Source organism: Lathamus discolor, chromosome 2 (genome assembly GCF_037157495.1).
Source record: "Lathamus discolor isolate bLatDis1 chromosome 2, bLatDis1.hap1, whole genome shotgun sequence".
NCBI lineage: Eukaryota > Metazoa > Chordata > Aves > Psittaciformes > Psittacidae > Lathamus > Lathamus discolor.
In genome coordinates, this window is record NC_088885.1 from 83,955,572 (window position 1) to 83,980,809 (window position 25,238).

At 41.9% G+C, this 25,238-nt stretch overlaps 1 protein-coding gene across 8 annotated transcripts; it reads right to left on the bottom strand.

Moving 5' to 3' along the window:
- Nucleotides 1-1,905: 1,905 nt before the first annotated feature.
- OTULINL (OTU deubiquitinase with linear linkage specificity like) lies at nt 1,906-24,788 on the bottom strand. Of its 8 annotated transcripts, none has more exons than XM_065667592.1 (8): nt 24,603-24,788; nt 9,983-10,142; nt 9,843-9,874; nt 9,651-9,742; nt 7,830-7,979; nt 6,921-7,049; nt 5,249-5,521; nt 1,906-4,116 (listed from the first exon to the last, which is right to left on the bottom strand). In XM_065667592.1, exons 1-8 carry the CDS (start codon nt 24,697-24,699, stop codon nt 3,937-3,939), a joined length of 1,113 nt encoding a protein of 370 aa, XP_065523664.1. In that variant the 5' UTR covers nt 24,700-24,788; the 3' UTR covers nt 1,906-3,936. The 8 variants fall into 8 exon arrangements, with proteins under 8 accessions (XP_065523664.1, XP_065523668.1, XP_065523669.1 ...); XM_065667596.1 differs by lacking the exon at nt 24,603-24,788 and adding an exon at nt 23,222-23,242; XM_065667597.1 differs by lacking the exon at nt 24,603-24,788 and adding an exon at nt 21,681-21,701.
- Between the last annotated feature and the right edge of the window lie 450 nt (nt 24,789-25,238).

Here is a 25,238-nt window from a genome sequence, read left to right on the forward strand (position 1 = left end):
CCACAGGTCCCAGCAATGCCCCAGCCATCCTCCTCACCCGCTGGCCCTGACTGACAGGGAGCTCTGTGGTTCCTGAAGAGAGATGCAAATCAGCCAAGCCCCAGGGAGATACTTTTTCTGCCTTTATCTCCTGTGCCCTACAGAAACTTCACCTACAGGCTCTGGGGAGTGTGGGTTTCCATGGAATTTTTCTCATAAATCTCCAAAAAGTCTTCTACAAAGCTGTCTGCTCCATCCCTGACCAAAATCAGGGTTGGATTAGCAACCATGAAAGATGCTACGAGCAGGAATGAATGCCATTTAGTGAGGCAGCAGCACCCCTCCAGCCCAGCCTCCATGCTAGGCTCCTCTCCCAAATGATTTAAAGGGAATCCTCAAAGACCCAAATCCTGTCCTCTCACAAAATCAGGCCCCAAATGAAAGTTTCTTTCCTGCCAGGGGGGCCTTCAAACACCCTTAAACCCTCACAAGCCAAGAAGGGAGGACCAGAACTTCTGTGGCACCAAAATCCCAACTTTACTTTTTCTTCAAAATGTGGAGCTTCTCAGGTAAGTGAAGACTCAAAAAAACATTAGTGCTTTAATGGTATTAAAGTAACAGGGTCACAGGTGGGACTCCTATAATATTGCTAAAGTACAGAGGGACAGGGAAATCAAACTACTAGCAAAAAATCCCTACATCTTTCCTGTGCTTTGAGGAGAATGGACGTATCTTTGAAGAGAATGGATGTTATCTTCATTTTTCTGGACAACTAAACTAATTTGAAATCATACATATTCCTTAAATCTATCCTTTAGGCAAATTACAAACTTCATTTGAAAACTATTTCATAGATATTGAACTCTATACCCTGAAACTAAGCAGGTGGACTTGCTGATAACAAACACCTACACTGTGATTTTTAATCCAGTTCAATTTAGTAGCTACAATCTGGACAAGAAGCAGTTTCAGCATGGAAGTTGAAAAATTGAGATTGCCAGTATTTTTCTTTGGAGTTAAAAATAAATATGGATCGTGGTTCATACATTGTGAAGTAAATTTTACAAAAGATGACATTCAAACCCAATTTTTTTTCTCAATGATAATAAAAGATACAAATTCCTTCAGCTGCTGTGTTACATTCTAACACACATTTTCAAGTTTGGGGAAAACACAAACCCACTGCTGAGGTTTCACTATGTTTTCTTTTTCTTGCTGAACTAGCAGCAATAAATAATAAACACATCCTGACTTGAAACATTAGTTGCCTGAAACACTGCATTTGAAAAGAATTGATAATGATTGTGTGCTTCTGGATATGTACAGCAAGCTTGTCTGTGACATTGACTGGAAAAGAGGCGGCAGTACCTGTATATTTTTATACCTGTATATTTTTTTATATATGTGTTTTTCTTTTATATGCATGTATACATACATACATGTTATATATACATTTATTTTATATAAAAATACATACTTTTTTAACTTTATAAATACGTAAAATATATTAGCAGAGAACCTGATTAAAACTCAGATCTTAAAACTTAGGATCCTATGTAGAGCTCTTTCTGCGTTTATGTGTAAGACTTGTGATTATCCTCACCTGAAGTTCCTCTTTCTTTGCATCCCACTACCGTTCCTGTTATGATTCAGCCAGCACCTCTGACACCTGATAAGCCACAGATTTGTTTCAACATGTCATTTCTGGATTCTGAGGACAAAATTAATCTCACCTAACGTTAAACACCTAGAGCAGAAAGATTTATGCTGCTCACTGCCAGTCCCCACTACAGTCAGTGAGGAAAACCAGACTGCTGGTAAAGACCGATCCTCTGGCTGACTGCCATTGCCTTCCACTGACAAGGCAGAGAGCCCAAAGTGACCTCGTTCAGATGCAAATATCCAAAGTGGTGAGAGAAATTCCACTGTCTGTGTTAGATCTTTATTAACCCCCACTATTAATATGCTCAAGATTACAAAAACATTTTGACAATTTAAGACTTTCAGCTGTAATGCTTTTGTATTCTTATTCATAAATAATGTGCAAACCATTAAAAAGCCCACTATAAAAAATACATCCTTTTTTTTGTATATCTGCTCGTACCAAAACAAGAATAAAATATAGCCAAGTTTATCCATAGCTGTAAATGTTACTGTTGATGCAAAATAAATAGCAATACCCTACTCTCAGGTATTAAAACATTTCCTCATGCAGAGCAGAACCAAATCTAAAGACAAATTATTTCATTCAATGAAAAAAAAAAAAGGCTTTTTTAATAAATAAAGTATTTCATATGCAGGTTTTGATGAGATGAAATTATTAAAGATGTCAAGCCTTCTTAATTAAAAACTACAAATTACTGAACAAAACTGAACACAAAAACTTTCAGGAAACAAACCCATCACAATACAGAACTCAGGTGTTTGCACTTATAAATATATATACACATACATACAAATAAGAGTACTGTAAGGGATAAAATTGCTTTCCTTTATCCAAAGGAAGCAAGCACTCTCCATGCAGTCCAAGCATTACCATTTAGTTACCTCATGCAACTGCTTTAGCTCTTGCAGAATCTGTTCTCAGTTTTGTTACTGGTTTGTATTTTCTTCTGAGTGAATTATAAAGTAAACCTTCCTATCCTTATCTCTAGGATAAGGAAAAAGGGAATCTCTGTTTCTTAATAAACCCCCCTTTTTCTTTAATACACCAATGTGCCTATAGGATTGAAAGCTTTTCACAAATATTTTATTAGATCTGCTGTATTATTTTCATATTTCTTCAGATTAAGGTCCCTTATTTTTTAAATAATCAAAACACTATTGATTCCTTCAGAAAACAGAAGTGGGCAAAATGTCCCCTGTATTAAGGTAAATCTCATTTACATGTCTCGGACAGACTTCCTTCAAACACTGAGGCCTAAATTGAAGATAGCCATCTTATGCAAGGAGATTAATATATAGTCAGAGGATGAAACATGCATACACACTGCCAAATTCAAATAATGCATAAAAATGAATATTTTCTGAAAATGCAGTGTTTGTGAATGCATTCTGTGCCCAGCTTTCTCACATGAATTGCAAAGGAAATCTTGGCAAGTAATGTTGAAATCAGCCCTGAAAGGATTTACGAGTTGACAAAAACCATAGACAGTTATCAGGTCTAACTCTATTACATGCTATGTATTAATTAATACTGCCCTTTTCAGCTCTGAGAAAGCTTATGTACTTTCCTCAAAGTAGATCTTCTGTTCATCTGGCACAGTATTCTTGAGTGCGTTGAGGGGGTTTCCCCCTGTGTTACACTTCTTCACCTTCAGGAATCAGCACTAAGTGCAGACAGCTGAATTTCACTTTTCTGAAATCAATACAGCCTGCAGCTGCTTGCTCTGCCCATCCCTGGAGGGAGCATTCCAACAACAGGAAAGCCAAATGGGATGAGGAGTTACTCAGAGGCCCCTCTTTACATCCTCCTATCCTAGTTAGCCCCAAGTCAATGCAGGTTTAATAGCCTGGAGTATACACTGCAGGACCCCAGGAGTTGCTTCCTCTGTGATTCATGCTCCCTAACTAGAGACAGACAAGGGAAAGGCAGTAATTGCTTTAGGAACTGGTATTTAACCCATCCAGAGATGTCAGAGTTAACCTTCAGGCTAGCAATAGAAACCCCAGCATTACCTTTGCCTTCTTTGTCATGCAGTCCAATCTTTTTTGTCTGACAACCCTTAAACACAATTTTTCCCCCAGACAGTATAGCAATCTATTTTATAGGTTATATGGCTGGCTGATGGTGAATTGGGCTGCAACAGTAAAGAAAAATGTTTACACAATAAACCCATCAATCATTTTGTAATAATTAACGAGCATTCTCAAAATCTTACTGCTACTGATTAGGAACATAATTCACTGGAACTGGTCACTCACTATATTATACAAAGGGAATAAGTCACTGGTCTTTCATGTTTGGAAAACAGGGATGTGATAGTAGCGGTCATCCTCAGTCAGGAGAGAAATCTCATTCCATTCCCTTCGGTATTCATCTGGATAATTTACTTGAAATTCCTCAGTATTAAACCTATGGAGTCTGTAAACTCTTATCTTTACTTCAAGCAAGTATCCAAGAAGGCACAGTTCAACCTAAAGATGAAAGAAGTCTGTAAGATGTCTATTTCTACACATAGAAAACTAAGCCAAAGATAATCCAAGCTAAAGTTTCAAAACGGTAGACAAGGAATAAAAGGGGTCATCTTATAAGCGGAATAAGAAAAAAAAACAAAGTTTGAGGGTATTCTCAATGTCCCAACAGTCTTTTCCATGCAGAGGATATTCGGATTAATGCCTCACACCTGGTCAACAGCTCTCCTTCACCTGGCACAATACATAACCTGCTTCCACAGCCAGCTCCTGCAGTTTAGTAGGGAGCAAGAAGGGACTAGCGATTATTAAAAGATAGATACCCTTTGAAAAAGAGGAAGCCTGCCACCTTGTGATCACTTTCTACATGAGGGAAATTTAACAGTAAAAGTTAAAAATGTCCATGTACTTCATGTATATGAAACTTGAGAACTGGCATCTCCATTGACACTTCTTGCAAAGGATTGCTTAATCTGGAAAAATGCTTTGGAAAAACCTCATATCCTTGGGCATTGCCAGACAGAGGAACTTGTCCAGTTATAATCAAACTGCTCCTGAAGGCGACTGCAACATGTAACCATTAACTTGATAACTGAAATTGACTGTAGAAACTAATTTCACCCACTGGAAAGTGAAACTATTTGCAGAGTGGCAGTGTGGAGTTTAGATGGCAGTACTTAACTCCTCGCTAAATATAAAATTAGGTGAACAGTTAATAGAGCTCTCATTACCTACTCTTAACAGATACTAGATTTAATGAGAACCAAAGAGAGGAAAAAAAAATAAAGCAATAATAGAGGGTTTGGCATGGTGGAGCAGATAGGAAAAGTGAAACAACAGGACAAATCTGAATAATCTGAAATTATTTTACACATCAAAATATCATTGCTCCGAATGATGTCTCAGTGATAGCCTAAAGCATTTCAAAAATCATCCACCACATTTTACTCTACTACAGTCTTTTTTCTGAAAGGTAAATGAGTATCCTCAATCCATTTCCCTACATTCCCATTCCCTCCAACTCACCCTCCCAGAAAACAATGGCCAACAAGCATGGATGGTATATGATATATTCACCTAATCAGAGATATAGATATGGTAAGTTTTGTGATTTATTTTTCATTTATATCATTACCTGGTCTAGGCAAAGAGAGTCACCTATGGAGTTCAGATGATTCATCATGAAACTCAAAGGGTCAGATGAAGAATCACGAGCAAAGAGAAGGCTAAAGAGGCTGTGTATGGGTTCTTCCCTGTTCTTTATCTTCTCACAGGCTTCCACAACTTCGTAAAGCATGATGAATTTTATGGCCTCATACATTTTGTGCTCCTTGTTCTCATCAGAAAAGAGTGTGTTACAGATGTTTCCTCTTTCTTCATGATCTTTAGTAGCAATAATTTCAATCCACTGGAAAGTAAACAAAAGAATATTAATCTAATTATTAAGGTTCTTTTTAATATGAAGAATTCCTAAACAGGAAAAAATGCCAGTCTGTATTATACCATTGTTGTGGCCAAACGCTGATGTAAATATGCAGGTCGGTCTTTCAGATCCACAGACCGATCTGAACCCTTACGCATTTCAATTTCCATTTATCCAGCTGAACCTATTTGTTACAGACAGTTCCAAGCATCTAGATACTGATATTCTATGAGAAAGCAAATGTAATCCTCATACAAAAGTGTCCCACCACCACTGTAGAAAATCCAGGTATTACTGTCAGTAAAGAGCCTGAAAAGAGCATAACCACCAAAAGAACCTCAGGAAGTTACAGAGAATCTGTGTGGGGGCATCCAACACAAACACCAAGCCATAAGCAAAGGTTAGATGAAGTGATGACTCCTGACCTGTTTTTTAACTTACAGCTTCCAAAATTCAGTGATTTTCCTCTATAGTACCATTTATATTAGAATCATGGAATCAACTATGTTGAAAAAGATCTTTAAGATCATAAAGTTGTCCTAGCTTGAATTCTTAAGTGCTGAGCCAAATTCAGAAGTATGTCAGTTAGAAGGAACCTATGCAAACTGGATAAGCCATCCAGAATGATATTATGAACTGTACGCATTTGTATGTTATTAGTGTGTTCTGCTTCATGAGGTCAAGGTAAGTTGGCTGCACAAGAAGAGACATGACAGAGACATGTAAGGGTCATGAATGCAGTGAGAATTTCTCATTGTCCTCACAGTTGATAATGAGAGCTCCTGAGCTCTCTGTGGCTCTAGAGAGGTCAAAAGCCATTGCTTTCACCCAGAAAATGGACCTTCCAGGAGACAACGTCGGGCTGGGTACCAAATCAGGAAGCTTAAAGCACCCAGTCCTGAACACAGTGCCTGAAAAGAATCATCTGAAACTACCAAGAGTTTTTCTGGGACCACAATAATAGATGATGCTCAGTGACTGGGATTCAAATGAATTTAATTCTGTGCTTGTATCATTTATATGTTGAAGTTGCAACAAACTGTGAATTGCAACTATAAAAATAAAACTTACCCATGAATACTAAATTGAGACACAGATCCCCCATCTCTTCAGGCATTCCCAAAGACTTTCCTACAGCTTAAACATAAGAACAAGTTAGGGAGGCTGGCCTCCCTAACTTGCAGGGGGATCCTGGGTACTTAGCCTAGTGGATCCCCGAAAGCTGGATTCCCTGTAGGAGAGGCAATGGCCTTCCAAGTAGCTCAGGTCTCTAAACCTGAGGGAAAGGATGACTGCCATAGGTATACGTAACCAGGAGCAGTTCCCTAACTCTCTCTTAACCCATCTTTCATTTTTTCCTCCCAACCATTTCCTAAATACTCACGTTTGTCTTTAATGTCTCCATGCATTTGCGCAATTTACCAAAGGCATTCGGACCTGTGTATCTTTCTGGCCCAAAGCTGTATTGCTGAATCCAGTTGCAACCTTGAGAATACAACAGCTTTTCAGGGAGCTGGGAAAAAAAATAAAGGCAAGCAACTTATAACCATAGCAAGAAACAGAATATAAAATTATATCAACTTGTCTACACACATTTTAATTTACAGTGTGGTTCTATCCTCTGATTGTACAGTTCAATCAACAAAGTGTTAAGAAGGAGGCTCCATTTGACTGCCAAGTCCTTCAGAAACTTTTAAAACAGGGCTAACCAAAAAAGAAGAAAATATGCTCTCAGCAAAATATATAACTGGAACTATATATAACTCTGGAATATATAACTCTGGAATATATAACTCTGGAAAAGCTGGATGCATCCAGATTTGGTGAGGTATTTAGGATTACAGACACCTTCCACTTTGCAGTTACCCCAACAGGCAGTAGCTATGGCTCCTGGGCTCCTGGAGCCTAGAGCAGGAATCCTGCTGCTTCAGCAACATATTCAGCAGCTCCCATGTCTTTGGGAGTCACAGGACTTCACACAGAGGTGAATGTGAAGGATTCAAATATGCTTTTGTGATAGTGGAGTGACATCTAGCAGGGTGGCAGTAACATTTATCCATCCAATGTTATTTTTTTCTCCTTCATACATTTAGACCCATGTTCACATGGTTATGTTCAGATCAGGGACACTTTTTCCAGTAAGTGTAGTTCAAAAAGTCTGAAAATTTTCTCTTTAAATTCTGATGATTCTCCTCTACATCCATAGCTGACATGTCAGTTTTCACACTGAACAAAGCTTCCTTCTTCAGTACAAGGTTACTTGAATCATGTTCACTTATGAAACGATTTTTACCTTCAATATATCTCTCTCCCTCATCCATGATGGAAAAGGTATGCCTTGGCTGAATATCTGAAAAAGCACCGCTCTTAGTACACAGTAGTTATCCCTCCTGACTTGTCTCAGGTATTTGATATGACAGCTCCAAAACAATTCTTCATATGCCTAGAAGAAGACCCCCCCCCAAAAAAAAAAATAGTAATAAAAATTTTAAATCTTGAACAAAACCCATGTTGATTTGAGTCCAATTCCAACTACTCATAAGAGGGAGCTAGGGGGATGAGAGGGTGTATTTGTAAGTTTTATATACACAAAGATGTTCCAACACCATGGTTTTTTGTAAATACCTTAAACTGGCACTGTCCCCTAAGGGTTATTCTGAACTCTCTCCAAACCCAGTAACTTGCTCCAGTCTCTGCACCGTTGCTAGTGTAAACATTCACATGGTCAAACAAATCAGAGCAGCTCTGGAAAGACTTCTTTGCCATAATAGCTTTAACCTCGCTCATTTTTTTGTGTTTGCTAATTTATTCAAAGTTTGGCTATCTTTTGTTATTTGCTCCTCCAAATCACTTTGGGCCTTTTGTGCTGTTCTGGGTGCTTTTGGCATTGCTGTATTCCTGCATTTATTGTGGAAAAGTTGGATGGTTCCTCCATTCATCATTCAGATGCAACTTCCACTTTCTGAAAAATATCTTCTTTTTTTCCTCTCATAACTCCCTTGTGCTGCTGTTTGTTTAGCTATATCAGCTTCCTTTTACCTTTTCTTAAGTCCTTGGTGTACATTTGCTCTGTGATTCCAATACCATGACCTAAATCTCTATATATGTCAAATGCACTGACCATAAATACTCAAGACTCTTAGCTTCTTTTTAACATGCTTCCTTGGTTTTATGTAGTTTCCCTTTTTGAAGGTGGATGCAAGTATAACTTTTTTTTTTTGCTTTGCTGTTTGTGCAAGGATGTTGAATACAAGTACGTGCTGCCTCCTGTTCCAGAGAACAACAGGAATTGGAAAGCAACATTTAAGTGGCAGATCCTGTGCACTACTCAGGACAAAGGCACGGGTGGCTTCCTTTCCTAAAGGCTCCTTGAAAGGCTGATCCATGAAACAGTCATGGGCATCACCTTGAAGTTCAGCCTCACAGCTGTTGCCAGTGCTAGATGGCCAGTTGGTATCTCCCATTACTGTTGCATCTCCTGCCCCTTCTTCCTTTTTGATCTCTCTCAGTGTACAACAGAGAGTGTTCCCACCATCATCAGATAATCAGCAATATGGAGCTGGTGCTACATTTATCCTGTGCTCGTCTGAAATGCCACACCACGAGGACAGTAGGATATAATGTCACAGTTAATTAGCTGATTGACAGGGTCTGAGTTTAAGCTTGCTTTAACAGATACAACTACCCTACCATCGGTATAACTACTGTAGCTAGGAGTTTTTTTGGAAAAGTAAAAATTCAGCCCATATTCTTTGAACCTACTTTGTTGATTAGGGCTTAACACAGCTGAAACAAAGAGCCATAAAACGTGTTGCTCCTGGAGGCCTGTCCCCATCACAAGTTAGGATACCATAGTGCTGCTCTAACTTAAAGCACTGATCAAGGACCCCTGGAGGGCACTGCTGCTTCCACCATGACCCCTGCCACTCTGCCTCCGGTAATGGCCACCATGACATAGCTGCCAATTTAGATCTGCGTTCATGCTGTTTCTTTTGCTTTTCTTTTGACCAGACAGTGTAATGGACTCTCGTAGCTGCTTGCACTGGGAGTGCTATTCCTTTCCCAGGTACTACTTCTGCCCATCTTCATGCAGAGATTAAAATTCAACTCTTACCTCTCTCATATGTTTGGCCTGCTGTGTTTCTCCTTTCCATTCTCTCACACTATATCCAAGTAGATCAACTTCTGTCAGCACACTGAGATTCCCTAAATCGAGATTAATTCATAGATTAGTTACCTTCTGCTGTGCATCTAAAGGGTAGTTGGGGGGGGATTAATGAATATGGAGTGACAAGAAAAAGATTACTTATGAGTTTTCTCTGAAGGTAGTTGCTCCACCTGAAATCCGAATGATAAAACAGGTGTCAAAGAGGAGCTGCCAAAAGTCAGTATTTACTGAAATAAGCAACAGCACGGAAGATTAAAGTCTGCGTAACAAAAACCTACCGTTTCAGTAGCTGTACTAAAAAGCCGTATAGCCTTCGGCAATACCAAATGACGGTAACGAGGAAAGACATGCTTAGCATTAGCTGCACTTTCACTTTTTGCCACAGGAGGCACAAGGATTGCTTGGTGGCTGTTGTCCAGGACTGCACCTCGTGCCTTCCTAAAACAGGGATTAAAGAAGAGGAAAAAAGCTTGTCACTGTTTTGCAATACTTTTTTTATTTGTTTCCTTACAAAAAGGGTAATTATCCAAATACCATACCACTCCAAATGAAACAGAAAGCATGGAATGAAAAAAGCAAGTATTATTTTTATATACTTTATGTATATACTTTATATGTTTAATTTTTCAAGTCTCTAGGGTTTTGGGTGCACATGGTTCACACTTCCAGGCTTTCCTCCACCTAGTGAAGGCTAGGTATATAGTTACAATGGAGTCACAGGAAGACTGATACCAAAGCAACTGTTCAGTAACAGGATGTGGTGATCCAGAGACCTGTATTGTCGTTACTTTGTCACTAAGACAAGGTTTCAAGGACCAGGGATTCCTGGGAATTGTAGTTTATAAACGGGCCATATAAGGCAATACTAGCTGAGTAAACATCATACAACTACCCAGGGAATTAAAGGAATGTTCCTGCCTCAATTTACGTTAAGTTTAAGGTCAGTTTAAAACCTCCGGAGAAAGCTTCCCGCTGGGGATTTAGTAGAAAGCTCAGGAAACCATCACAAAGAGGGTGCACTCTCACTGTTCCTCACAGACATAAACCAGGACACATTTCTGTCGCTGTCTTGACATGACAGGCAAGGTTAGGGAAGGCTTTGGTTGTCTTTTGTTGATAAGAAAACCTACAGTTGAGAAAGGGCCTGGAGACTGAATAGTTAACAATGGCAGTATCTGCTTCTTAAATGAGAAATCTATCCTCTGGCTGCAATTTGGGTATAGGAAATTCCCAGAGTCGATGATCCGCAGCTGCTGTATTATTAACTTATTTATTGATTTAGTACAAAACTTTAAGAGAACTTAACTTTTTATGAAGGCATCCCCAGAGAAGGCCAAAAAGATCCTTCTGTAGAGAGGTCCACAAAGAGACTTATTCATTCAGCACAGTTTTATGTCAGTTGAACTTCTGCCCCCACTGGCTTTAACAGGAAATTTAAGAGTGGCTGAAGTTTTCCGAGGAAGTTAAGCCCATACACTGTGGACAACTATCCAGTCAAAGAGTTACATATGAATCCCAACCCTGGCAACGAGATAAACAGCTACGCACATGCTTTTTACAAGCACTATTGCATATATACAGAGCACTGCTGATATTTGGCCTTTTCCAGTATTCTGTTGTTTGAAGAAGGTTTATTGCAGGATGTCATGCACAAGTTCTCCGGAGGCAAGACCCAGATCTCATCTCTCCCATGAACTAAAGGCAGGTTAAGAGCTGTAAATGAAAAGGTGTTAAGAAACTTTAAAGAAGTAATCATGGAAGTTTTGTGGGTGCTAGTTCCCATTTACACAAAACCCATATGCTGTGAACAGCCAAGATGATGGACAGGTCTTCTGTTAACTTCTACTCACAGGCTGAAATAACATGTGGGTACCTGGCACGACTGGGGGTTACGCCTGCATGTACTGAGTAGTTACTTAAAATGCATACACATTACTCAAAATGATTTTATGGTCCCTCTTGATTTTGAACAAACTGGGACTATAAAAAGTGAGCTGGTCCATCTGTTAAAATGACATACTTCACTTTACAAAGTACCAGAAATACATGTGAATGCAAAATTTCTTCCTTTACCAATTTAACAGGCAAAAGATGAGAGATCTGCATCAGCTTTTAAGTTGAATCAAGCAATCTTTGGAAAAAAAGCTTTTGCTGGTATTAATACTGAAAAAAACCTACTGGAGTCCAACAAACAAGCCTCCTTTCAAGGTACACGGTTAACAGGTCACAAGCAACTGTTCTTCAGGGAGCGCTGGGAAGCACTGGCTTACTGATTTCAGTGAAAACCACAAATCAGTGTCAGAGAACATGAGATAACCAAATACTGTTCATCCATTTTTATTTAATATAGGGGATTTAGAAATAGGTATTTCCCCAGTAAAGATGGGAAATCCTGCAACAAGCAGTTTTGAATAGTTTTGCTACACTTGTATTACATTAATGCATGCCCTGGACTTCATAATCTTTCCCTCCTGTCATGGGAAAGCTGATGTTTAAACAGCACTTTGTGATTCAGTTACTACTTTCAGTGCTGATGTCACATTTAGAAATGGAATTACATTTTTTTATTCAAGTAAATGACATTCAGAAGTAGCAGTTGGATCGCAAAGTGCTGCTGGTAAAAATACATCACAAACAAGACATGAATTAAAGAATAGGGCAGTTTAAAATAGATCTTTCCACCCCCTCCCTGCCCCCTCCAAAATCCTCAGAAACCAAAGAGCAATTAAATTAATAACACACAGTGGGGGGGAGTAAAATAAACCCACAGATTTTTAAACCAAATCCATTCCCTGGGACGCGGACAGAGTTTATCCTGCTCCACAGGAGACAGTGGCAACCGGTCTGTGCTGCAGCCAGCTGCTGGGCTCACAGCTTTCTGAAGACTGGCCACAAGCATCACTGCAAGGATAGGGAGGCACGGCTCTGCTCCGTGTAGGGGAACAGGGCCCTGGGACTTCTAATACAGCTCTTAGCAGGAATTTGAATGAACTGAGGTTTAACAGAGCCGCAGTAGGAGCCGATACAAAAAAGTAGGAGCAGTGTTTATCTTTCAGTACAAGTAGTACACCATGTTTTCTTTTCATGCCACATCAACTTCCTGCTACTGCCAAACCTTAAGCTTTTACCCGCCCCCTGAAGAGACATGTAGAAGAAAAACAAAGCAAAAAACTGCAAACAAACATAAAACAACCAACCAAATAAAAGGACCAGGAAAACATGGATAAGAGACATCTGCAACATCTGCTTCTTTCACAAGTGACTCAAGAAGAGTCTCTAAAGGATTAGCTCCACATTTGCCTTCCTCACAACTTCTTTGGAGGCTGCCAGCTTAAAAATGCGTAACTGATGAAATGTAAAAATGTAAGAGACCAGCCTGGGAAATAGCAGGCAGCACTGTAGGCAGCACTGGAGCATGATCCAATATTCCAGCGTGTCTGATGGCACATTCACCCTTTTGCTTATTTCCTCCCTCCCTTAAGAAGGCAATCAGGAAGATAGCAGAGTGCCTTAAAAGCTGACTGTATAACTTCCTTCCAGGACATTCTGCTTTGCAGTCTTTTTGGTACTGAAAGCAGGACATAGTACTTGTTATACCATAAAGTGGCCAAATTTCATACTTCTGTCTTAGAACACTGTATTCCTAGTTCCCAAAAAGGAGGTATACCCTCCTTCAAAAAGAGAGACAGAATTTGGGATCCCTCTGTTCCAGCCCTTCTGCTGCTTGCTTGTACCCCTCCTTTTCCCTCCTCTCTTGGATCCAGATCTAGGAAGAGAAACCCGTCAACTGAGAGATGCAAAGCTTGTCATGGAGGTCCAAGTCAGCCTGCATTCAGCATGTGCCTGCAGAGCTATCTTCAGAGTTGCACATCACTTTTTTACAGACTACGTAGTATTAGTACCAAGGTATATTATGGAATAGGTTAAATCCCTATTTTAAGGGGAAAAAGCAAACTTATCCTTATAGAGCAGGCATCAGAACAGATGCACGCATGTGCACATGCATCTCAGCTGACTGAATCAAGAGGGAGACTGACAAAAAGTTATTAATGATACGAATTCAATACCTACAGTAGATGATATCCCTTAACAGTTTAGAAGAGAGAGGTGTGCCTTTTTAAGTACTGCCAAACAATCACAGGGTGGTTGATTTCCCAGTTTATTATCAGCACCTCACCTGACTTTTAAAAAATCAAAACTGCTGGAAACAGATCAAACCCATACCAAGATATGTGGGAAGCACTGCTTAATTCAGTAACTGTTTCATTACAAAACCTTTCCTCTTCAGAGCAAAGCAATGACAACTTGTTAAGCAAACCTTCTTCACCTATTCTAATAAAACAACTACAGATGAGGATCTCTGGTTGGTATAAGAGGAAAAAGAATCATTTGCAGGCAAAGATGGTAATCATCAGTGACTTATCAAAAGTTCAGCCATGTCTGCTGATCAGATCTCAGCTCCAAAAAATAACAAAACAGAATCCCAGCCCCAAGCTGTAACTAGAATCACGCAATTACATAGAAAATGGAGTAGTTTCAGTAACACTGAGGCACATCAATTCCAAGAAGGCTTTATTTACACAACTATCCTGCGTAGGAGTCCCAAGTGCTCTCTCAGCCCTTGTCCTCTTTCTGCAAAGATGTTTCAGGAAAAACAGAGTAGAAGGGTTGGCAGCTTTCTTTGGACTCCCTGATCATCAACAGGTCCTAAGCTGCTGGTGCTAACATAAGTATCCAGTTATGAGGCTTACTTATTCCTACCCTGTAGCAACAAGCATAATGCATTCTTATCTACTGTGCGCTTAGCTAAAATATAACCTATTACAGTTACCTTTACAAAACTCATTTCATCTATATAATCAAGATATTAATACATGCTCTAGCCTGCACGTACCATTTTCCTTCTCTCTGAACGCCTACAAGAACAAAAGGAAAGCTCAGTTCTTGATTTCCTGTGTAATTCAGCTTCCTTTTTAAGGCACTGAGTGCTCCATCCAGGACCTTCAGATGAATAAAGCTCAGCTACATTCCATTTATGTAAGAAAAAACATTAGAGAAGTCTTCAAAGAATCTGCAGTCCAGAGAAATACATGAAAATAATTTCATGCCATAAAACTCAAGTATTTTTTCAGAGCTTATTCCTGAGCAAAAAAGGAATAATCTCCTTTTAAAGAAGCAGCATCTGAAATTTCTGCTAATGTGATGATTTTTTTAATGTGGAAAAAAAACCCATCCTCATGCAGAATTACTATTTAATGCCTGCACACTTCAAACAGAACTTACGTAAAGGCACTGAATCTATCATTTGAAGGAAGCCCACTCTAAGGACTCTTATTATGCCTGCTGCTGAATTGCACACTGAGTTACCCCTAAAGTCACTCATGGTTGTTTCTGGTTTATCCATTTACAAACAGAACTCACAAAATGCCTCCCCCCCGCCCCGTGTTTGTTTTTCTTTTTTCCAATGCTGAATCCAAACTGACAGAGTAAAGGAAACATTTGCCTCCTAAACATCTTCTTACACTAAAGTTTAGCTGATAGGCTAAGTCTTGTAAATATCTTGGGTTCTTCTGTTGATTTGTCTAGATAGCTGAAGCCAGATTTGTCTAGATAACTGCAGAAAAAAAAGGTTGAAGTCTTACTTAGCAATAAGAAGCCCCACAACTGTACATGAGGAGAGATCAAGAAAGAGAGAATGTCAACAAAAACCCATATGGGAAAGATTTCAATGTGAGTAGCATAGAGGAAAACAAGCTTCTTATTGGAGTCCCCTGGCAGTGCTCCTGGGACAAAACACCCAGTGGATAGCCTGGGTGACTCCCATCCAGCTCATCCCTAAAGAGTGGTTCGACACCTTGAAGTGTCTTTTGCTGAAGGATATCAGAGGGGAAAACAGCAAGAAGTGCCAGTCACTTTGGTAGGCACACACAGCAGGACAGTCCAAGGAATTTTAATTTTCTTACCTGTTGATAAACAGTTATCCCAAGTGATGGCCAGAAAACCAGCATCATCAAGTAACCAGTGACAAACAAAATATCAACTTATCTGAGCTTGTCTACTATCTAAGTAGTATCAGTCACAGATGTTGGTTCTTACAGGCACTGCATACACCTGCCATCAGGTAAAGACCCTGCTGCAAAAGCCAGCCAGCTTTGACGAGGTTCCATTTGTGTATCACATCATTCCCATATCCATACAGGGTCTGACTGCTATACCCTCGTAACACAGATTTTATGTTTGTCTTCAGAGCACAGTCCTCTCCAAAATTGCACCAGACTCTGCGTGCAGGCCGTGCAGAGTTGCGTATTTTTCATATGGAATAATAATCATATATAATTTAAGATTAATAATGCAAATAATTCACATCTCCTGGTGGTGTGTCATATCACAAAGCCTGAACCTTCCTACTAGGCATGAGCAGAAGTTATTCCAGTTGCTTCACTTGCTTGCTTGGGAGTTTTACTTGTCTCTCTCCATCTTTCCAAGACACGTTAGAAGCAGACGGGAAAGGCAACAGAAAGCAAAATGTTAAAGCCGTCACTCTGAATGCAAATGACAGAAATGGGTCTTGCATCTCTTTCCCCCTGCCACTCAATGTCCAGCCCAATGAAAGGCAAAATGTCAGCTTTATTCTGCAGAGCTAATGGAAGCATCTGGGCTGTTTAAACCCTGCTCTCTCTTAATCTTTTAAAGGGCAACAGTTTCAAAATGGCATTTATTTAATTAGCTCACACACATAGGAGTCCTCTGCCTTTGTTTAAGAATACCACACGCTTCTTGCACAAAATCTTAAGCACAAAAGGCACGCTGAAGGGTAAAACTGACTGCATCAAGGTAACTTAAATGTTAGTTACCATTACTCAGTCATAGCTTGTACAAACATTTCATGAAAAATGTGATTCAAGAACACAGAATATTCCATGTGGAAGCTCTCTGCTTGTAAAGACACAGTATTATTAACAATAATGCACATCTGGTATTGTTAACAGACCTTTGGACGCCAAGAGAAGCTTCAAGTGAAGCACTCTGGACATCGGTCTCAGGGACCAAGAGACTGTAGCTCCTTGACAACTCTGCACTTGCACGAACTGCCTAAAAACTGGACAGTTATGTGGCAAAGTCCACATAAGACACAAATTATGCAGTCCTGTAAAATACAGTAATATGGTAAAATAAGTGTAACCCTGCGTACTGAGCTCTTCTTGAGTGGCTGGCATGTGGCAGGGGCACAGCTTAGTATCGCTTGTAAATTAAGAAAATTAAATACAGAGTACTGTACAGTCTCTAGCTTTGGAAGTCAGCAGTGTCATTTTTAAAGCTCTACAGTGACAAGAAATCCCCTACCTATAAGGCCTCAGCCTTTGGTGAGTATATCACAGCTGAAATTCATGTGCAGGAAGTGACACAAAATGAAACCAGAACTGGAGGCCAGTGAAGACATCCGCAGGTTGTTCCCAGACAAACGCAATAGGCACACACACAGCAGGGAGCTGTGCTCAGAGCAGAACTGGGGCACGCTGGAAGGACATCTCTTTGTCACACAGACAGACCTGAAACCAGTATTTAAGTTTTCACAAAGACGGATTTTGCACAAACTCAGCATTTAAAAACTGCCAGCATCTTCCCAGAGGCAGCTGGTTTGTGAGCAGTGGCAAGCACCTTGCCATGATGCTACTTTGCTGCACAGACCCTAGGGCAGACCTGATGACAGTTGAAGCCCTACTCACACATCATATCAAAGCACTAATTTGATGCTAAGGTACGCATTTCCCGCTTTCATAGCACCGTTCACCCACCCTGGAAACAAATTATAAACATTCAAAAAACTACGGAAAATCTTGGCAACATATTATGGACAAGGAACCTGAGATGGGATCTTGCCTGAGACTACATCCAGAGCTAGTGACAGGACTAGAGACTGAGCATGTACAGTCACATCATTTTCAGCCCTCTACCTTAACATGATGTGGCTCAAAGAAGACAACGCAATTCTTTGTCTCAGTCCATCACCTTCTCCTCAGGGAAGTGTTTGTTGAAAGAAATGTGTGGGCAGCACAAGCTGACTTGCTAGCCACATCCCTCTTCATGGATGTGTGGTGTAAATGATGACATGGGGACAGGGGCTAGAGGCACACCCCCTCTATCTGTCAGAAGCATCCAACACCTCCACACAGGCTATAGAAAAACCCCAAGGTTATGGATCCTGAGGATGCCAAAAATGTACAGTATCACTCCTCAGCAGTGAAAAAATAGGAAGAAGCTGCAAAGACAGAATAAGACTGAAATGAAACTAAAAGCTGCTGAGTTGAGAATTTTTCAGGAATGCATGCAGCATTTTTGTAGTATTTTACAACACGTTTGCCTTCACTGGAGCCTTCTCAAGAGTGGAAAGTAACACCCATAGCTCCTTTTTTCCCCTCACTTATTCTGGGGCAAAACTTTGAGATGGTTTTATATGATCAGGCAACTGATAGGCCAACCATGAATTATACCGTTCAGGGGGAAAAACCAAAACTTACAGCAAACCAAATTTTGTATTATACAAGCTATACTCTCTCTAGCACCCAAGAACCTGTGCAAGATCCCTAGCTACAAATTGCCCTCTTAAAACTGTCCTTGACTACTTTTACATTGCTGTGGCTGTAGCACACAAGTCTTGACTTTCTTCCATCATAAACCACTGACATTTTAGTTAGTAAGCAACTATCTCTCCATCTTTCTGGAAGGCACAGCATTACCATGTCTGATCCCCAGTGTTGCAAACATGTACAGAAGAGCTGGTGTCTGCTATGCTGGGAATCCCAGCAACAGAGCACATGGGAAAAGCTCCCCATTACTGCTATGTGTGGCACCACATCAGTTCAATCAACCCAGGAGTGCAGAAAGGGTGCCCTGTGTCCACTGTTCTTTCCCAGATTCCTTCAAACCAGAAAACAGATCCTAAAGTGATTCAGAGTCAGATGTCAGACAGCAACTCAGATTAGCACTTGACTTTAAAGAGCACTCTAACTCCTTCAGAACTCAGAATGCCTGAAGAAAAACATCATTAGAAAAGGACTAATGTGACTCAAGGGTAATTAAAAAATAAAATTCACAGCCTAAACCAAGAGAAAATTACAAAGCTCCGTAAGGTAAATGTTATGCAGTTCTAATCACACCCACAAATTAGTCATCATAATCATACAACCTTTTGACTTCTGAGCACTGGTTATTCCCTTGTGTTTTCTAAATAACCATACTCATCACCTTAGTGCAGGCTGTCACCATTACTCCCACAGTTCAGCTGCACAAGGTCAGGAGGTACAGCACAGAGTTCATTTCTAAAATCTCAGGCTCATTTGCCTGGGTAATCATCCAAGGCTGATCATTTTCAGACATTGAACTGAACAAAAAACTGCAGACATTAATGAAAAACCCTTTAACATTTGTTTTCATGTCCTTAGTAGATAGGATGCAATCTATCCTGTAGAAGCTGTATCTAAGAAACAAGGTGGACAGAAAGTCTTGATGCTGAACTGGAAATCCACGCCATCTAGTCAGGCAACCTGGTCCAAAAAAGCTAAATAAAATGAAAAACCTTACATCCTAATGGCAAAAAACTATCAGAGTCACAAATTCTTTTCTTCTTTTTCTTTTGTCAGGATTCCAAACCCAAATGCAGATACTTATCCATAAAAGCACTTATATTTAATATGCTGGGTTTTCTCTTCAATATCAGTTTTAACACCCTTCACCTGGTAGTATTGTGTAGAGATATGCAAAATTGCAGCTTTTGCTCTTACTGTATGGTGCCCCTTTCAATGTAGAATTAAAATATTTGTCCAGCAGTAAAGAAAATAAATTCTTAAAGGAGCAAACTTCAGTAACTGCAGAGAAGCCTTCTGAGCCTTAAAACCAAAACGGGTCATTTCTTCCTGTTTCACACGCTTTACGTCTTTGTTTCATCACTTGCAGAAACTGGAGTGTGCCAAAGGACGGAAGTGGGAATAACTGTACCTGCATATACCAGTAATAGAGCAGTTAGGACCACACTAGCTTAAAACTCACCCACTAAATACCACAGAAATCTCATTCTTTCTCCACTGAAGAAGATGAAAGTACAAACTGAACACAGTTTGTACAGCTCCTCCAAAAGGCAAACCAGTCAGTATGAAAGTCAGTGCAAAATGAGAGCTGGGCTAGTAATTATCAAAGCAGAAATGTATCCTAAAATGTAAAACAGCAAAGCAAGTTGGCAGGGTATGGTACCTTCAATCTAAAAGACCACAGTGACACATCATAGAACTGTTTAGGCTGGAAAAGACCTTTAAGATCACCAAGTCCAGCCATTAACCCAGCACTGCCAAGTCCACCACTCAACCATGTCCCTAAGCACCTCATCTACGCATCTTTTAAATACCCCCATGAACAGTAACTCAACCCCTTCTCTAGGCAGCCTGTTCCAGTGCTTAACAACCCTTTTGGTGGAGAAATTTTTCCTAATGTCCAGTCTAAACCTCCTCTGGTGCAGCTTGAGGCTGTTACCTCTTGTCCTGTCACTTGTTACTTGGGAGAAGAAACTGACCCACACCTCACTACAACCTCCTTGCAGGTAGTTGTAGAGAGTGATAAGGTCCCCCCAAGCATTCTCCTCACCAGACTAAACAGCCCCACTTCCTTCAGCCATTCTTCACCAGCTTTGCTGCCCTTCTCTGGACCCACTCCAGCATCTCAATGTCTCTCTTGCAGTGAGGGGCCCAGAACTGAACACAGGATTTGAGGTGCAGCCTCACCAGTGCTGAGTACAGGAGGATGGTCACTGCGCTGGTCCTGCTGGTCACACTATTGCTGATATAGGCCAGGATGCTGTTGGCCTTCTTGGCTGCCTGGGCACAAGCTGGCTCATGTTCAGCCATGCATGACACAGAGAACTACATGAAACTGTACCGGCCAGCAGGTCAGAAGAGGTGCACATCCATCTTCCTAAGTTTCCATAAATCATGTGCTTGTTTCTAGTCTCGTTTTTCCTAAACCTTCACCTATCTGATGGGGAGGGAAGCCAGCCTGCAACATTTAAATTCAGGGAAAAAAAATAAAACAACAAACAAAACCCAAACGAACAAAACCAACAAATCACCCTACAAAACAAAACAACCCAAAAGCATAGCAACCCCCCAAAGGCACGCCTGGTGTGAAAACGGCAAGCGCTGTTTTAAGTTCACAGCGGTCTCCACGTCCCTTAGAGCTACCAGCGCAGAGTGCTCAGAGCACACCAGCTCATAAAGCAAACCCACCCCAAACCCGTCCATCTCCTCCCGGAGGACCTGCCCGTCCCTCCGGTCTCTCCCCGGACACATCCAGGGGCCGCTCCCGCCGCCCGCAGCAGCCCCGGCCCCGCCGGTCAGGTGCGCTCCGCACCGGCTGCGCCGCCGCCGCACCCCAGGGGACGGTGGGGAACGATGCGGGGGAACGGGGAGTTGCGGGAGGCTCAGCCCGGACCACCCCCCGCGGGGACCTGCGGAGCAGCAGCTTTCCGGGTACCGCCGCCTCGGGAAACGGCCCCAGAACAGGCAAGTGGAAAACAAAAAGTAAAGCAGCAACAAATGAACCCGAGCCCTCCCCTGACCGCGGAACCCCGCGGCACCCGAGCAGCCCCCCTCCGCGCCTCACCCGCTGCGCCGCTCCCCGCCTCTGCCTCCGCGGGGATAAACCCCGGTTACAGACGCAACGCAGGCACCGCCCGGGGCGGGGATCCCGAGGGGCCGCGCCCCCCGCCCGATCCACCCGTCCGGGGCCAGCCCCGGCACCCCGGGACGCCGCCACTGCCGGCGGCACCAGCCGAGCTCCGCTCCGGCCCGGGCACTGCCCCGGCACTGAGTGCTGGAAGGCCCGCGTAACGCCGGGCTGGGAGGGTACCTCAGACACCGTGGTGGTCGCGGACCCCGTTTCGGGGAGGAAGGCTGACCCTCGGCACCCATCTCTGCTGACGGTGACTACCTGCAGTCGGGCCGGTTGCCTTCAGCTTAAGAAACAAGTGTATTCCTCCGTTTCCGCAGCAGTCCCTGCAGCTCCTCTATCAGTCAGATGCAGTTCGTGCTTAGGTGTCACAGTTATTTTACATTTTACAGCAGCAGTTCCCTTAATGGAGACCAACACTATCATCATCTGTTTGAAATCTGTCCATGAAATCTCAATACAACTTATGACTGCAAAACTGCTGTTTTTCCCCTTATCGTTAAATGTTGATTTCCTCATTGATTCACTCATTATTAACATAAAGAAGTCCATTTGTACAAAAAGAAATTCACCCTTGCCAGGTACCTTCCCATGTAGCAATATCCAGGTGTAATTTGCCCTGGCTGTGTGTAGAGAATTTGCATAGACTGTGGTAATTTATTTTCTGGTTACATATTAAGGAACAAATTTTTTCCATCTCCCTCGGGACTTTGCAGGAAAAACAGAAGGGAATTGTAATGGTCTGAACAAGTGACGCAAACATAAGTCTTCTACAGAGTTACAAGCGGTTTGCTCCAGTTCAGAGCCAGGACAAATTTACAGGGTTGTTTTGTTATGTTTTGTTTGCTTGTTTTTCTAAAATGTTAAATACTAAAATGGTTTGAGATAGAAAATCAGCACTTTTTGTGAAACAGCGAAGAGACTCCTGCTATCGGTCACAAATACCAGGTTGTTTCTCCATCTATCTCAGTCAATCAGGGCAAAGAACAAAATAGGCAAAACCTATGAAACATCGGTGTCCCAAACACTCACTTAGGTGCAACTCACAGAAAGCCACAAACACACTTATCCAAGCAAAAGAAAATCTAGGCTTAAAATCTGGCTAAAAATAGCAAAAGTAAATAGTTGGCTTAAGAAGTCTGAAGCTGTCAGTATGTAGTGCTTTGTGCTGCTCCATTGAAAAATCCATTTTGGAATTTTGTCCCATCTCTACACCTCCCGCAGCATCAGCTTGCTGGTGCTTGCTTTTTGGCCATGCAGTTTGTGGCTTAACGCAGCTGTGTCTCAGGAGGGGCAGTTGGGAGATGCTGTTAGGATACAGATCACACAGGATCCACCTGCAAAGGCTCCAAGGTACCTGGGATTTGTTTCTGAGCCACATCTTTCCTGCAGCTGTCACATACTTCAGCTTCGCTTCCTAGCTTCCTTCTCGCCTAGGCCAGGCCAGTGTTCATGCCCCTTGGTAGTTTAGCTTTCCAGCCCCCCCCAAATTTGCCTCAGTCTGCCCTCTCTAACCCACGTTCAGATCTGAGGATTTAATAGGTGATTTCTTTGTGCAGACAGGCCTGAAAGTTAATGTTTATCTGGTTGCTGACTCACCAGAGAGGAGAGATGAAACACACTTAGTTCAAACACTGCAGATCAACCCCCATATCCACGAGTCCTTCCCACTTCCCAGCTCTGCATTCTTCGCAGGAAATTTATTCACCACTTCAGTGCGATATAGAGAATAGCTTAAGCCCCTCTGCACGTGCTATTGCTGGGAATAAGCCCTGGCAATCAATCAAACAGGTATCACTTACTTGAAACTGCTTGAGGTAGTTTTTAAACTGACACTGTCCATATGCTTTTTCTTCCTCCATAAGTTCTTTGTGGACCTCTTCCCTGAGCCAGTTACGGAGAGCTCTCTACTACCTTTCCCCATTTGTGGGCTTTAGCAGGAGAATGTTGTCTCCCCTTCTTGAAGTTGCTGAGACAGGACAGCCTTTACCTGCCTCCCTCCTCTGTAAGCCTCTCCTTGATCTCAGATGCAGGCAGCTCTGGTGAGCTTGAGCCAGGTAACATGCAAGCCTCTCACATCCTGTGTTGGACTGGTATGGTGTGCCATTCCTGTTGGCTGAATATGAGTTAGGATAATTCTAAGGAAAGCAAGCAAGGTCTAGGTCTGGGTCTAGGTCTGTGTTGGAGTCAACTTCAAAAAGGGGAATAGCAGCTCACTGGAAGGCAGTTTCTGTTACAGACTGTGCAGAAGTGGGAACACGCTACTTTGAGGGTTCAGAAAGTGTCAACTTCCCCTAAATATCTTGAAAAACAATATAGGGATCCAGAAAAAGCCTTACTTGGAGCATGCATTCAGTTTGTTTCTGCAGAAGTAATGCCTCCACTGCTTCGCCTCCAAGTAGGCAGCAGCTCCATGGGGACAAGGGGAGAGCTCCAGGGAGCTCTGGCTGGAAGCAACCCAAGTTTGATTCTCTTCCTCCAGACTTTCTGGTCATGGCATTTTGCAAATGTTTGTGATGCTCAGATAAGGCTGGTGGCAAACTTCTACTGCTTAGGGATATTTATGATAATTCCTTTCCTTTAGGGGAACATTATGAACTTGCCCATTGCATGGACCTCCAGGTTTTTCTGCAGGTCATGGCATCTCCCAGCAGCAGCATGACTGTGACTACCTCTGCTTGCACTCACAAGATACTGCATAGCAATTACAGCAAAAGCTTATACTGGAAGCTGTGCTAAGCAAGTGTGAAGACATTTTAACCATCTCTGTTTAACCCACAAATCAAATCATCAGCAGAAGCAACTGCTACGTTCTTGCTCTCGTCTGCAGGTCAGTGTCAGGATTATAGCCACATCCCAAAGAACGCGAACAATTCAAAAGGAGAATGAAAAGGGTCTGCTGAAACAAAGGCAACAGCAATCCAACACAGTAAAAGCAGGAAACCCAGCTCTCCTAGAACTAGTGAGAGCTTCACCCTTTCTTTTCTTCCACGTCCATTACTAACAGTCAGGAAACATTTCCCTGTTTATCATCCTTTATTACTACTACCAAGGGAAGGTATAGTCCAACACACAGGTAAGAATAGTGCCTATGCAGCTGTGATCTGCAGTACAGGAGCTTTCTATACCTGATCACCAGCCTGGTGAAATGCCAAAATTTAGAGCACAGCTCTACAAACTTACCAACACTTCTCTTGGGGTGGTTAATTCTGCTTTGTTTTTCTTGCTCAGTGCACAGGGCTCTGTTCTTGCTTGCTTTTCTGTCATGTCGCCTCTGCATCTCCTCTCCGGAGGATCCCCCCACAGCTGGATTTTGCTCCCCTGAGTTCTTTTGCTGGGGCTAGAAAAAGAGTCTCTACAGACTTTGCACGTCTTCACAGATCAACAAGCTGTGAAAGGATCTGGCTTCCTGTTTCATTTCCGTTGAAGTTTTCAAAGTCACACAGGCTGTGTGTGCTTCTCCATATCCAAGCCACAAGAGGAAAAAACCCAGAGAATCGAGCATAACTCAGCTATTTGTAAAGGCCACACTGCTGCCTGCTCATTCCAAATCTTCTAAGGTGTCTGAAGACTGGAGATTGCAAGGTGATTTTCGAACTGTGATTTACCACCCATGTGGTGGTCTCTGTCTTAGCGGTAGTGTTCAGAGAGTCACAACCTCTTCTTTTCTACTCCAATGTCATGCTTGATTGCTGAGTATTTAACATTACTTCTCATGCAATCAGTGTGCTTGCTGTAGAAGCACTCTGACTGTGAAATGGAAATGGGTGGTCCACATAATCATCCCTTCTCTGTTAAGACATGGGCCATGCTATGTAA

Bases quoted from the DNA above. Each gene is read 5' to 3' on its own strand.
- OTULINL (XM_065667592.1), bottom strand. From the start codon at position 24,699: ATGCAGAGGCGACATGACAGAAAAGCAAGCAAGAACAGAGCCCTGTGC. The intron at 5,522-6,920 runs GTGAGTATTTAG...TTTACTTTCCAG, and splicing joins TGGAGACATTAAAGACAAAC to TGGATTGAAATTATTGCTAC. The intron at 4,117-5,248 runs GTAATGATATAA...TTTCATCTTTAG, and splicing joins ACTCTCTTTGCCTAGACCAG to GTTGAACTGTGCCTTCTTGG.